This window comes from Poecilia latipinna, unplaced genomic scaffold (genome assembly GCF_001443285.1).
Source record: "Poecilia latipinna isolate Pla-1442-1.1 unplaced genomic scaffold, P_latipinna-1.0 Scaffold242, whole genome shotgun sequence".
Classification (NCBI taxonomy): Eukaryota; Metazoa; Chordata; class Actinopteri; order Cyprinodontiformes; family Poeciliidae; genus Poecilia; species Poecilia latipinna.
In genome coordinates this window covers 78,138-93,037 of record NW_015112858.1, presented here as the reverse complement: position 1 = coordinate 93,037, position 14,900 = coordinate 78,138, and the positions used below count along the sequence as shown (strand labels likewise).

The 14,900-nt window shown below is 40.3% G+C and overlaps 1 protein-coding gene across 2 annotated transcripts in view; it reads right to left on the bottom strand.

Moving 5' to 3' along the window:
• Window positions 1-613: 613 nt before the first annotated feature.
• pi4kaa (phosphatidylinositol 4-kinase, catalytic, alpha a) overlaps window positions 614-14,900 on the bottom strand; it is a 31,728-nt gene continuing 17,441 nt past the window's right edge. Inside the window, exons 31-54 of one of the 2 annotated variants that reach the window (XM_015032454.1) lie at window positions 13,835-13,991; window positions 13,630-13,757; window positions 13,379-13,537; window positions 13,131-13,282; window positions 12,592-12,699; window positions 11,563-11,783; window positions 10,614-10,769; window positions 9,354-9,433; window positions 9,079-9,278; window positions 8,261-8,348; window positions 8,008-8,175; window positions 7,861-7,914; window positions 7,671-7,791; window positions 7,464-7,593; window positions 7,295-7,365; window positions 6,212-6,284; window positions 5,936-6,116; window positions 5,736-5,840; window positions 5,004-5,129; window positions 4,794-4,914; window positions 4,483-4,642; window positions 4,263-4,352; window positions 4,078-4,161; window positions 614-3,915 (exon numbers count right to left, since the gene is read on the bottom strand). In XM_015032454.1, the coding sequence (XP_014887940.1) occupies window positions 3,864-3,915; window positions 4,078-4,161; window positions 4,263-4,352; window positions 4,483-4,642; window positions 4,794-4,914; window positions 5,004-5,129; window positions 5,736-5,840; window positions 5,936-6,116; window positions 6,212-6,284; window positions 7,295-7,365; window positions 7,464-7,593; window positions 7,671-7,791; window positions 7,861-7,914; window positions 8,008-8,175; window positions 8,261-8,348; window positions 9,079-9,278; window positions 9,354-9,433; window positions 10,614-10,769; window positions 11,563-11,783; window positions 12,592-12,699; window positions 13,131-13,282; window positions 13,379-13,537; window positions 13,630-13,757; window positions 13,835-13,991 (2,985 nt within the window). In that variant the 3' untranslated portion in view covers window positions 614-3,863. The remainder of the gene's footprint in view (window positions 3,916-4,077; window positions 4,162-4,262; window positions 4,353-4,482; window positions 4,643-4,793; window positions 4,915-5,003; window positions 5,130-5,735; window positions 5,841-5,935; window positions 6,117-6,211; window positions 6,285-7,294; window positions 7,366-7,463; window positions 7,594-7,670; window positions 7,792-7,860; window positions 7,915-8,007; window positions 8,176-8,260; window positions 8,349-9,078; window positions 9,279-9,353; window positions 9,434-10,613; window positions 10,770-11,562; window positions 11,784-12,591; window positions 12,700-13,130; window positions 13,283-13,378; window positions 13,538-13,629; window positions 13,758-13,834; window positions 13,992-14,900) is intronic. The other variant, XM_015032455.1, reaches the window with a different exon arrangement.

Here is a 14,900-nt window from a genome sequence, read left to right as displayed (position 1 = left end):
CACGAAACCCATTTTCTAAAGACTTTCTGTTTGTCGTCCTTCCAAAAAAATCCAAATTTGTAAGATGCAGACCTATAGTAGATACCCTGTCAAAAAGATTGTGGTTTAAATATTAATTGATCAGATTAATAGGTATGTTAAAATTATTTTTTGTGGTAAAATTTAAGAACCATAATATGTCATTTTGTACATTTCAAAACAAATACATCAAAAGGTAAGAGTGAGAGAATAAAGGCAGTTTCTTATATAAAGACAAAATGTTACCTAATTGTGTAATATTCTCTGTATGCAAACTTCATACTATCAGAAATGATAGTCAAAAGTAATTGATAAAGAAATTGGGAACTTAACATCATTCCACAAAATTTTATAAGTTTTTTCTGAAGGCAGTCAGGGACACAAAGTTGACTAAAAAGTAAATCGCGAGTCAAAAATTAGTGAGAAGGGTGGAACCACGTGGCTGAGGAAATCCATCACATAAAGAAGCACCAGTTCTCAACGCAGCCGTCCCAGGGGTTCGATTCCCAGTCCTCCACTTCTCCTTGTCAAACTACTAACGAATAGAGGCCACTATAGTGCCCCCCCCCCCAAAAAAAAAGAAGGGCCACACTGCAGTGAAAATTTTCACATTTATTGCGGAAATAACTACAGTTTTAGAAAGCAGACCATCTAAAAGGTGCAATGATACATAAATATACTGAGCAAAACAAACACACTCACGTCTGCATAGAAATCTTCATAAGGACATTTATTAATGCATTTCAGACATAATATCTTAAAGCTGCGAATCTTATTGCATCTTTTGGTGTGGCATGTAGATGTAGATAATGCCATCAGAATGAGGTCAATAACATGTTTTGGAGTGTGAAAAAACACAAATCAGTCTAAAAGCTTTCAAGCTTTCTATCTGACCCTGATCTGAGAAAGACGCCTTAAAGATCGTCCCTCTAAACACCCTAAAACTCCACTGGTCCTCATGAAGATACCTTTACAGACAGACACACACACACGCACGCACACACACACACACACACACACACACACAAACAGTAGACATGATGAATTTCCTTTACATCTCAAAAACATCTCTCTGATAACAGCAGAGGTGAACACTTCAGGTTGATTTGCAAACACAACAGCAGCAGGAAGACAGCTGCAGAAGTAGACACACAAGCGCACACGCACACACACACACACACACGGCAATGTAACAGAGGGAGATACAATACAACACTCAGACGAAGCGTCAGTACACAGAAATATATTGCATAAATTGAGTCTTTTTCTTCTCAAGTGTTACTACAGCTTTTTCTACCGAGGGTAGGATAAATGGCTTGTATCAGGTAATATCATCTTGAGCTCAGTCTTCAAGAGGCTTGATTTAAATGTAAAGACACATAATGAGATATAAGGAATGTTTCAAAACAGCAAGCACTGATTCTGACTAACTTCACTGGACACGAAATAAATGTAAAGACAGACCCTGAAAAACTGAGTCATTAAGGGAAAAGGAGAAAAAAAAAGACATTTAGGGATTACTGAAAAAGAAATCTAAGGGAATATAACATTAAAATTTCCGAAATTTAAGAGGGTAAACCTGAAAGAAAAGAAAAAAGTTGCAAAAATGCTCACTCTTTCTACAATTAGAACTTGTGCTTTTTCATCTGTTCTGTATTTTGCAGCTGTATTTTTAATGCAGGCTCAGTATTTTTCTGTAGACGGAAGAAAAACAGCTTTAACATGACAGCTAATGGAACATGATTGTTTCAGGAAATGTGTTTGGACATCCCGATTTAGCGTATGTGGTACATTTGCAGCTCTTTATTTTCCAAATTATGTTATGCCCTTTAGAGAGAGTTGTTACATAGTAATGCAGGAGATAGTCAATGACTTTGTAACGGCATAAACTTGTAACAATATGCATTTAAAAAAACTTTAAACATTTGCTATATTTGTCATGTTGAATACTGTATGAGAAGCATCTGTAAATCCATAAATATTTCTTTCTGATCATTCCAAACTTCAGTTTTTATTTGCCATAATATATGTTGATCAGGCTAAAATCAAAGGGACTCATTGCATGTAGTTATTTAAAAACATGTCAAACATGTTTGAAATAAGCTTGGACCCTTTTCATTTTAAAACGGGGCTGTGATAAATCCAGTTTCGTTTTTTGGCTTGTTTCCATGAGGCAGCGCCACCTGCTGCTTATGTAATAAGCATCAGCGTACTAGGAGGAAATGCATCTTTGCATTTCACATTACTGACTTTTCCAAGTATGGATAAGGATCTGCAAAGCCATGATTTTGTCCTTGTCTGAGGTGGTTTATGTTGGGCAACTTGTCTCTTTTTCCAACTTCCAACTTAAAAGTTTCATAACTTTTAAACATCATTGTTTTTGCTTCAGGTAGAAAAGATGAAAAAATGTTTAGTTGAAGAAACTCTGAACTGTTGCTGGAACATTATTGTTATTTTACCTGTTAATGCTTTTTGATAGTATTCTTGAAATAATAATAAAAAAAAGCTCTCGCCCAGAGTATTACTCCTGTTGTCAATGTCCACTAACTCAGTGTGACTATTTCACCCATTTCTTATGACATTTCACTAGTGACCTCAGATTTATAATGATGTATTTAGGAATACAATGTTAATAATAATAATACACTTGATGTAAAGTGGCGTATTTCTGATGACCACTGTGACCGGTGCTCTGAACCTACATCTTAGTGGAACTAATGCTAAAATTGTAAGTTTACGTTTCATAGCGATGCCTCTGTCAAAACACNGACAGCACATTTCCCTGCTATTTTCCAAAAACAAACAAAAAAAGAAAACAGTCATAATTGGAATCGGTATTGGCCGGGAAACGTCTGATCGGTGCATCTCTAATACTCAGTCTTTGAGAATTTGCGATAATATTAGTAACGTTACAATGTGTCTCACACAGAAAGGTAAAACAATTCACTCTTGAGTGTATTAGTGCCGCTGTTTTTCTTAATGCCAGTACTCTACAGACATTTCATACCTAAAAAATTACATCCACCAAATCTGCAACATCCGGGCTAAAAACATTTTGGAAAGTGGAAGTAGCAGCAGAGCCCTGTAAATTCAAGTTATGGGTTGGTAAGTTCCTGTAGTGGAAAACTGCCTTTTTGTAATGGGTGTCCATCAACACTGACATCAAAACGTGCGACACGAGGACGAGGGTCACTGTAAAACCCTGGTGAACGTAAATGTTAACATCTAACTACGACTGAAAAAGCTGCCTGTGTGACTCTACAGTAAATATTCTACAGTACACACTACTGTAAAATCACAGCTTATTGTCTTAATACCTTTAACTGACTACAGATTACTTTTAGAATAAATGTGGACCGACTCTTGTAATGATATATATGTATATATATATTTTACCTATATAACAACTTCAATTCATGTTCTTCTAAGTCTACAATACTATCTGGATTGTTTTCATCTCTAAGGAATCTACTGATCTATTGCTGATCTATAAAGTGCATTAAAGTGGGTAACAGCACAGCAACACTATGACAACAACAGAGGTTCCTGCTTTGACGAGCAGAAACCGAATCCCTTTTTGACCTCATTCTCCAAGTGTAAATCTTTAGTGTTTGCTGGTAAACTAACAAAAAACATAGCATCAAGACAAAAGTTAAAGGGTAATCAGATCCCTGTCGAGAAATTCTCTAAAACATACATGGATATTATTATAAAATCATAGTATGCAGAGTGAAACTGGAGGGTTAAAGTGCCCAGTTGCTGTCTGGTCAGGTCCTCGGTAATGATCGTCCTACAGATGCTGCTGTGGATTCAGTCAGGGGGAGCGGAGTTCTGCTGGACGGCCTTCAGTAAGGAATCTGGTTCTGGTAGTACTGCAGCATGTCATACGTTTTGCTCCTGTTCAAAAGAAACAACAGACAACAGATGGTAATCCATAAGGGGAGTTTCATGTTGGTTGTCATTGTAATGAACGGGACAGACAACGTTCTGGGGTATCTGCAGGTTTCAGCAAGTCAAATTTAAGACTTAAATTTCTGACACTACTGATGTTTTTCTCACCTGCTACTGAGGAAACAACTCTGGATGACTTTTATCATGAATGCTGCTGCTTCTTTCTCACTCATCTGCGGATTAAAACGTCCCCTGAAAAAGAAAGAAATGAATTATGGAATAATAACACACAAAATCTCTAAAAGTTCTGACCTGCAACACAAAGAATTTGCATCTATGTGAGTTTTACTAACTTAAGAAGTTTGATGGTTTGTCCTCTGAAACATGGCAGCCCCGTGTCCAGCATGAGGGTCACCAGGGAAACCACTGCATCCATGTAAGGCCTGTGAAGATAGAAAAAAAACAAAATGAAAAAGGAACAAAAGGTCAACATCTGCAACAAAACCCAGCTGACAGAATAAAAACAACTTATTAGCGTGTAAATTAGTGAGTGTAAATCTGGATGTTTCTTACCGCACAGCCAGATACCCTCTGACACACATCTCCATGAACCATTTGAAAGGCGTAGCCTCCATTTTTCCTCCCATGATCATCACCATCTCGTCCGTCAGCTTGATGTCTGGCTCCCAGCCCAGGTTACCGCCTGGGGAGCTCTCAAACATAAATCCGAAATCTGGATAAAACAAAATAATTTATCCAAAATCACTTTTAAAAAATGACCTTCAAATGTGACAAATTATTCTGTTGGTCCATGAAAGCTCATCTACACAGAGCGCAAGATTATTGTTCATAAATAGGAGTTTCACAGGAAGCAGCTTCCGTACCAATGTGGATAAGGTGACCCTTGCTGTCCAACATGATGTTGCCGTTGTGTCTGTCTTTGATCTGCAGCAGGAACAACAGGAGGCTGTAGGCGGCCATACTGCGGATGAAGTTGTACCGAGCCTGTAGGAAAAGAGGAGAGGAGTTAAATAAAAGAGGAAAAACAAACAGGACAATAATCAAAACAAAGTCAGATATTTCAAACTCCAGACCTTCTGGAAGGCCAGAGTGGATTCATCGCCGTACTGGTTACGGAAATAATCGTACATCCCAAAGTCTGTCTGGCGACCGAGCTGGTCCCTGGATTTGCAGTCTGGGATGCATTCGATTACACCGCACTGAGGAAAGGAGCATCAGTCCAAATCAATCAAGTTCTCTAAACTTAACTAGAATTCAGCAGCATGAACAATGGAGACGTTCAACGTTTAGAAATAAAGACGGCAGTCTATGCTTTGACTACATCTCATAAATACTGTTCCAACTCAGACAAACAGGAGATCAAAGTCACTGAATCTGAAATGCCAAAAATAACAGATAAATATTTGGTACGGATGAACCGATTTCAAAATTTGGATCGATATCGAACATTAATATTAGCGCTGGGTATCGAATCAGATTTACACTGTGCTGATGTTAAGTCAAACAGAAAGGGCTGAGCTTTTCACATATTGGTGTTTTTGCATTTAAGGTAATAAAGTGTGCATTTTCTCATGTAAAAGTGGAACTGAATTATTTGTTCATCTATATCATTTAATGTTCTAATATTATTGCATGAAATAGGCTTAAATGGTTAAATATAAAATCTGCAGAATGTATCGATTTTTTTTATCTGATTAACTGATAAATTGTTGGAATAATTGATAGAATAAATCGATTACTAACATAATTGTTAGTTACAAAAATAAAGAGAGGTCTTGAAAGAATAGTTTCAGAAAGTGCATTACCCCTGGCGCCGTGGCAACCACTCTGTACGGAAAGACAAACAGGTCCAGACCCACCAGCTGGAAGATGTTCTTAAACAGCCCAATAATCTGCAGAGCCAGCATGTCCTGGAGGACGGAGAGCATCACAGAACGGTCAATAAAAATTCAGCCACTGCTGATAGTCTGGAGATGTACGCATTCAGCTGAACAGACAGTCGTACCTGTCTGCAGTCATCTCCCACTTTAAAGATGGCCGCCTGCCAACAAACCCTGCGTGATCCGTCTGGATTGTCCTCTCCGTCTTCCACGGAGTCGGATGGACAGCGGAGACCCTCCCTCTCCAGTTCGCTCACCCCGCAGCGCTTCACCTTAAACTTGGCCAGATAGGGAGCTTTGGCAGCGCTGAAAACACACACATGCACACACACACTTATGAAATACACACAGGAAGCCATGGGGGTAATGAAAACATATTCTGCAACATAAGATATAGTTACCTCTGCATGGGGGTTCCAGACTTGTAGTCGATGTCCAGCACTATGGCTTCTGGATTACTGGGTAGGTAACAACCTGGAAGATGTAAAGAAGATGGATAACTCAGGTTTCTATGTTCTCATGTTTATTTCTATTGCTGCAGTGAGAGGCAGTTCATTTTCCATCCCTACTGGGCATGTTGTGTGAGGTTTGGTTATTTTTTTTATTACTTGTTAAAAGTTTTCTGGATAAAATACACACTGGATATTTTAGAAGAGACAAGTTGGAAGAAGAAAAGAAGCTTGTTGGATAAAGTAAAAGCAAAGGGTGCAAAGGCTTTCCAATGTAAAACATTGGTTTTGCAGACTGAAAACCAAAGTCAGACTAATTCGGTGTCGGTCATTTTGACTGACAAAAAGAAATCCAGTCAGAATCTATTTTTACCCAGCAACTTTTAAAATGAAATTAATGACATATTGAATTACATTTAATTTTGATTTGGTTTAATTAACATTCAACAAGCTGAAGAGAGCATCCACATAGTGCCATCACACAAGAAGCAAGTTTTTCTCTGGACTTCAAATATCCAAAATAAATAAAAAAAACAATATTATTAATAAAATGTAAAAAAAATTGTCCTTCAGAAAAGAGGCTGGTTGAGACCAATGAACCAAACTGAATCATACAAACAGAAATTACCGAGCTTGTTTTAACTTATGTGATAAACTGACTTTCTGCAACAGGCTTAAACCTACTTATAAGCCTTAAAGGGGCAGTAGCATGTACTGGAAACTGCAGCTCTAAGGAGGAGCTTCAAATTGAAGGCGGGGCTAGATCCAGTCAGGCATTTTGCACAGCTGAATGGTTGCCAAGGGAGATTAAAGGGTTTCTCAAACATGCATGAAAGAATGAAGGCAACTCTCCAGCTTTGTCTTTGATGAAGGAATAACATTACAACATGGTGTAAAACTCACGAAAGTCAATTTTACATCATACTGCCTCTTTAAATGGAAATTTTTTTCATGGTTTCAGACATAATATTTCTTTGAAATCAGAAACAAAGTTTTGGATCCATCCCAGAGAGCCTGTAGGCGATAGCAGGTTACCTGGCTGCACTTTGATGTCCGACAGCGCTTTGAGACAAGCTCGTTTTCTCTCCTCTCCCTTCGGAACCGGCCTGAAAACAAAAAACACAAACAAAACAGATTCATCTTAGCTTCTCAAACCATTTTTTATCTTGGCAATTTGACAGCGAAGAGGTTCGGCTGCTCTTACTTGATGATGGCGGACACGTTGGTGATCTTATTAAAGAAGTCAAACTCTCTTTGGTAGAAGTCTTTGGCCGGACCGGATAGAGAACCCATGATCTCCTCCACCATCTGCTCCAGCAGCTCCCCGATGTCGGCTACACGGAGAAATGCGTCAACAAAAAAGCCACGGCATGACTCCTACAGTCTGCTCCGGGTTGACGATGTGACTCACGATCTTTCTGGTGTCCCTCCTCATCCATGAAGATGTTGGTCTTCATGTTCCAGATGAACTGATGAGCGAGAAGCTGAGACTTCTGCGCCGCCCACAGGATGTACTCCCTCACGTAACCCATCTGAACGGAGAGAACGGCTCATACCCATGTCTTTCCACGATGGTTGAGAAGGTATTTAACCATGTTTACCTTGTCATAGCGAAGCGCTTGCACAATCTGAGGAATGTAGAACAAGATGGCGTCCTACGGAGATAAACAAAATGTTTTGCTGTAAAAAAAAAGAAAAAAAGAAGGACCTTTTTCTACTTTTCTAGAGTCCACAGATGCGTGACCTACCGGAGGAAAGGAGCGCAGCACTTTAACTCCATACTGTGCAGTGAGAGGATGAGGAGGGTACATGCTGCTGAAGTAGGACAGACCCGTGGGCGGGTCAGCCGGAGCCCAACACAAGATGTGGCTCAGCTCAGGGGAGTCGGCGTCGATGGTGTGCCAGGTCACCAGGAACTGACGACGGACAGTGAGGAAAACATCCACGTTTTAAAACGCTGACGTTTAATTTTCCCGATCTAGACTCATTGATGGTTCGTACCTTTACGGCCTCGGGTACGTTGCTCACCGCTCCGGGGTCCAGCCTCACCAGCCGGGTCACTTCGGCAACGATGGCATCGTTTTTAAACCTGGGAGGGAAAAGAGGGAGAGCAGGAGAATCACATCAAAGCGTGGAGGATTATTTAGCTTTAACAATAACTGTACGGACCACCGGGGGGCAGCAAACACAACTTTCTATTGAGACGCTTGTTTTTTTTATTTAATGAATTGTTTCTTTTGTTTGTTCTATGATTGATCTTTTGATGCATATTTCTTGCTTCTCTCACAGAAGCCATAAAATACAAACTCAAAGTTTGACTCCAGATCACAAAAAGAAAGAAAGAAATAAGAAAAATGGTAAAAAGAAAAAAAAAGTAAGAAGGAAAGAAAGTATGAAAGAAAAAAAAAAAGGAAGACACAAAGAATGAAAGAAGGGAAAAAAGTGAGAAAGGAAGAAACAAAGAAACAAAATGTAGATATTTAAATATTTTAAAGACTGGAAACAGTAATATTTTCTGTCTTGTTTAGTCAGAAAATTCTTAAATCTAATTCCAGACTTTTCCAGACTGTGCAGGAAACTTGTCCATAGCCTCAGCTCAGAGTGAAGTCTATGGCTGTCCAACATATCGTAATTATAATGGCACCGCAATAACAGTGTGAGCATGCTGATGTCATATTTATCCAGTTGGACTGAGTCTAATGGCAGGTTTTGTTGGGTGTTTCATGAACCTCCACCCTTTAGGAGCAACAATAAACATTTATTTGTTTTGCTCTACAACGATCTCAACTTGTTTTATTGATTCAAAAACAAATGTCCACCTTGTAGGTAACTGCATAGCCAGGTATGGTGCGATGCTCCAGGCCAGATTGACGTTGTCCTTCCACTGTTTCTCCGTCAGGCTGATGTACTTGGACCTCCAGTTGGCGATGCTGGTCTCCACCGACTGCTCTGTGGCGATGGCCAGCTCCTGAGTGGAGAGCGGGTTGTACCACGTTGTCAGACGCTCAATCTCACTGGCCTGTCGAAAAAGACGAAGAGAGTGAACATAGGAGCTGCACGAGTAGACGCGGTCAACGCTGTCCTCCGAACTCACCAGCAGCGCCAGCAGCAGAGTCCGGCGTTTCATGTAGTACTTGTGAAGCTGAGTTCCTCTGTTGCTCTTTTTAGACGTGCCTTCAAAAAAAAAAAAAAAAAGAAAAGAAAAAAATAAAAAAGCAGAGAAAGTCAAACCTGGGAGTTGATTTTGAGTCTTTCACTCGAAAAGGTCCGTCTACTTGTTGGTCCGTAAAACTTTTTGAAAACCTTTGACTTTTCAGAGTCAGATAAATCTCGTTTTTGGACTAGTTTTTCCTGAAGAATGGAAACTGCAAAACAATGATGCACACTTTGATATCGGGTGTTGATCTCCTTAGGCCACAAACTCTTTCACTACACAAATACACGTCACCTAAACCACTTTTTTTTAAAGCTCTTGTTGGCTCTAGAGGCCTTTATTTGACAGCTGTCAGACAGGCAAAGTCATTGGGCTGGGACTTGAACCTGTGAGGCCTCCATACATTGGTTACGCTTTATCCCGGCACCACCACCGTGCCCAGAATAGGATCACTTTAGAAGTGTCCAAACCTTTTAAAGTGTGTTTCCATAACAAATGCGTGCACACAAAAAACAAAACAAATTTGCAATTGCGGTGTTTCCACTGAGTAAGAAAGGTAATTAAAATTACACGTCAGTAAGTCACTAAAAAACATGCCACACCATGAACCTCCTACTATAAGTTGTGTTTCCATTACAAATAAGTGCAGATCTCTGTCTATATTCGGCTAATATTGGAAAAACGCAGTTTTGTAATTGTGGTGTTTTCATTACATAAGGAACTTAATGCCCAACCACAGGCTGGAGTTGCAAATTAGCTGTAGTTATATTGTCTTGTTGCAACACATCAGTTGCAGTGTTGATCCGTTCTGTTTGTTCCTGTCAAATAGACAAATAAATGGAATGAAAATTAAAACCACACATGAATAAGCTTCCTCACACAACAAGTCATTAAAAAACATCCTCCAGATACTTCCTGTCTTCTTCATCTGTTTGCGTCGTGTGATGATAGAGTGTTCCCGCTGCAGTTTTGCAAAATGCACCAATATTGATATGGTCGAAAAACCACCTCATCCTAACGGCAAACTAGAGTTTTTTTTTTTTTTCCCCACAATTGGTGTGTTTCTACTGAGCTAACATAGTTTCTAAATGTCAAATTGTGCAAATATATGGTCAAAGGAAACATAACTATTGTAGGTGATGGTTTGCGTTGCATGAAAAGGTTGAATTAGTTCCCTTTGTGCTATTGGTAACGCTGTACCTGACTTCTTGGATGTGGTGGACATCCCACTGGACAGAGGGTAGGTGTTGATCCAGCCCTGGGCGCTCTGCTGGGATCGGGAGCTGGAGTCCACATTGCTCCTCAGGTCGGCGGCGTTCATCACCGACAGGCTGTTCAAGGACGGGTCCTGATTATCTGTCCACAGACAAACGGAATCAGGACCGAACGAAGCCGGAGCTGCGTGGTTTAGGACCACAAGTTGAATCTACAAGATTTAGCTTAGCTTGTAGATGTATTCTGAACTAATTCACATGGTTTTCGAGTGGAAAAAAATGTGATTTGGTTCAAAATAGCAACTTTTTAACAATAAACAAACAAACAACATGGCCGATGATGAAGGTTTGTTTGGAAAGCGTGATGAGTTGTGTTGCTTCTTCTGCTGCGATGGTCATGCACTTTGTAAACGGGATATTTGATTGGAAATGGAGGCAGCAGTCGCCTTAATCCACTGATACTCGGTCAGATGTAGAAAATCTGATCCAGGTTCTGGGATTAGAGGCCTAATCTACCTGAAGCGGGTTGATGTGTATGAGAATGAAACCATGTTTTTTTTTTTTTCTGGATCGTCTAGAATGAGGTGGACAGGATTTTTCTGAGGTGGAAGTAAAAAAGAAAAAAAAAAAAAAAACTCTTTAGGATTTCTTCTTTTCAGACCAAACTGATCAGGTTGAGGAGAGAGGCGGATGGGTGGGCTTGATGATGAATCATCATGCATCATGACGCTGATGCCAAATTTGGGCTTTTCCTCACAGCTGTGTTCAAAGTAAAACCCAAAGTGAGAGAGAGAAAAAAATAATAATTTGAAAATGAAAGTTGGAAAATTTAGACCTGGACAGCACCGTGAGGAGAAGCTGCGTCAAATCTGACAGGCGTGACAGCATGCCCCCTTTGCTGCAGCGCAGCCCGAGCTCCACCGCTTTAGGCTTACTTAAGATCGATATCGGAGTAGTGCTGGACACGATTAGCGATCCGAATATCCCAGCAGAGAGAGTGCTCGGGGCTGAGGTAGTACCAAGCTCACCGGGTGGGACCAGCTGGTACGCTGCGAGGTACTTCTTATCCGACAGGATGCTGGCATAGAAGCGGATTATGATGCAGATGTCCTCGCGGAGACGCTTGTCGGCCTGGGTGGGAAACTTCGGAGACACGCTGTGAAACATCAGAAAGAGTCCGTCGATAAGGAGACGCTCACCAGATAAACCAAGCTGGGCACATGTGAGGAGAGACGCTATGTGGGCGTAACAGGTTAGAAAATGACACTAAACATGAACCAACCAGAGAAATAAGGCTGGAAATAATTAGTTCACTGCAAAAACACAAAATCTTACCAAGTAATTTTGCTCTAGTTTCTAGTGGAAATATGTTAATGCACTTGGAATAAGAACTTGTTTTAAATTAATACTTCTACAACACTGATTAAAATGTACTTGTTGCACTAGCAGATTTTTAAAAATTATAACAAGATATTTTTTTCCATGATAGAAGTGAAACTATCTGCCAGCTTTTATTTCTTGCTGAAAAGTTACTCATATGTAAGTTTTGTCTTGTTTCAAGTGAACTGAGACGTTTGCACTAAAAACTAAACAAGATTTTACTTGGTAAACTTGTATTTTTAGTAGGTTCACTAAGAAACTTATATTAATTAAAAGTTAACAAAAGTTCTTTGCCAAATTGCAATAAATAGTTATTTAAATGGGTCATAAATGGTTTTAAAACTGGAAATAAATTCAGAAGTGTAAATTAATTTACAGAAACATAAAAAATTGCATAAAGTCATGAAATAATTATTTCTACTTTTTAAAATGAAATCAACACATTTATTGATTCACATATAATTTCTGAAATTATTTCTAGTTTTGAAAAGTTTATGATAGAATTAAACAACTATTTCCCAAGTACGGTAATCTATTTATTGTACTTTGGCAGCCAATCTGTCAGCCGACGTCTGAGATCTCACCTGAAGTAATCGAAGGCTGTGGAGTAGATCTTCTCCCTGATGACGTTTCTCACAGTTGAGTTGGTGAGAACATCAGAGTGCAGCAGAGCCAGACCTAAAGTCAGCAGCCTGACACACCAACAAACACGCCTGTCGTCATCAACTCCAGTCATTTTCTACAAATCTTCACACTCAGCTCATTTATGCAGCACCCACTAACTTTGAAAGAAGGTAAATAAAGAAATAAAATGACTTGTAAAGATCCCTTTTATGTAGGGTCAAAGAAAGGCGTCACCTTTGCAAATTTCTGGGGCTTCTTTTAGGTCGCCACAAGCAATAAATCAGTTAACTGCATGATAGATTAAAACAAACTCAATCATTTCTATTTGCATGATTAATTGTTTTTCTCTTTTCTCTCTTTCTACCAAATTTGCTATTAGCGTTTTGGATCCCAGTGAAATACAACAATTGTTGTTGTTCTGTGTTGACAGAATGCAGTTTCTGTTCAGGCAGTATGAATTTGAAAGGCGGGGGTAACAGCCTTGAAGGATGCGCCATACCTGAAACGTGGTCCAATGGCAGCCACGTGGCGGTTCAAGCCGCTGTTCGATCCCCCGACGCCCAGGGACAGGGAGCGCTGCAGCAAGCTGCCAAAGATCTCCACCTGATCCGCGCTGGAATATTTGGCTATTTCAAACCTCTGGACAAGAAACTGGAATAAAAAAAATTAAAAAAAGAACGAAAGTTACTGACATAAAAGGCAAAACAGTGAAAACAGGGATGTCTACTTGGGGGGACTTTTTCTTACCTCGATCCAGATGTGGTGAGGGGTGACATCTGGAGGGCAGGGCACAGGCTGACTTTCCTCTGACGCAGCAAGAGGATCGGCCTCCACCTGCGCGTCGGAGAACAGGCCCATCTTCAGCTCCACCGTCATCTGCCACGCTCCCGCCATCTCCCGCATAAACTGGGCAAAAGAAGAAGATGCGGCTCCGTGAAGAGACGATGCTAACGAAACGCGGGGAAACAAGAGAAGGTCAAACACATCGAACAGCGTACCGGTACTTCCACCCCCGTACGCGCCGCCAGCAGCCACTCCCAGCATGCAATGGCTGTTTCCATGCCGTGCTCCGTGAACATCTTGAGGGGCGACCAGCAGAGGTGGTGCAGGAGCTGCGGGTCACATTCTACAGAGTGGAACACGACGGGAGCTGAGTCAGAGCATCGGGAAACATAAAAACATAACAGACCGATAAAGTGGTACCTCTGCTGCTGATGAGCAACGCGGCCAGCTTGAACATGGCCTCGGTGAAGGCCTCAGGCTGAGCAGAGTCCAGAGCCTCCTCCATCTGCTTGATCATGATCCGGGTCAGATCCGACTGGCCCCTGACTGCCTGCGCAAAGTGGATCATTCCTGCAACCTACAGAGAGAAAAAACACTGCAAAGATCAGAGGGGAAACATAACCCAACCTAATGCTAACAGGCAATCAAAACTTTAATACGCCAAGTCAAATGTCCTAAACGTTTCGTAGATTAGTTTTTATTAGCACATTGTTTTCCTTCACACTTCATATTGATTTGCTTTACTTTTCTGTGTGAGACACAACATAATGTTATCATAAACATGCTATTTATATCAAAAATGATCTAAAAGAAATTTGACTTCATAGTTGAACACCTTGAAATTGGGCCTCTGTTTCTTTAAGAAACTCCTGCTCTTACTGAAACTCCACCTTCAGGAAGTCATCACAACATGGCTTCTCCATTAACCCTTTAACAAATTTTTTTTAACCAGCGTTCCACTGAGAAGCAGCTCGTATGATGATCTCAGCAGGATGTAACGTTCCACCAGCTGTTTGCTAATTGCTGCTGGCTAGTCTGAAGTAGTGGAGGGCTGCTCTGGGCATCCCTGGTGTTTTGGATAACTGAATGGTTGCCAAGCAAGATTAAAGGGTTTCTCAAACATACATTAAAGACATGAAGGTATGAAAGATATCGAGATATGCTTTTGATGAGGGAATTACATTATAACATGATGGAAATCTTAAAAAAGTCAATTTTACACAATACTGCTCGTTTAAAGCATTTAGAAATAAAGTCAGAGGAAGAACAAAGGTTATAGAAAGTTCTTTAAATTGGAAGCTCATTTCATACAGAAGCATGTCGGCTCTTCATTGCTACAACACAGAGCCAGACCTGCAGTAATTGTCATTTCACTTCTTCGCCATTTTGTACATCTGTAGTTTCACACCTAATTTTTCTAACAAGAGCTAAACAGATTTATAAATCTAGTGATGCATGAAATACCTGCATTCCCATTGATATTGGT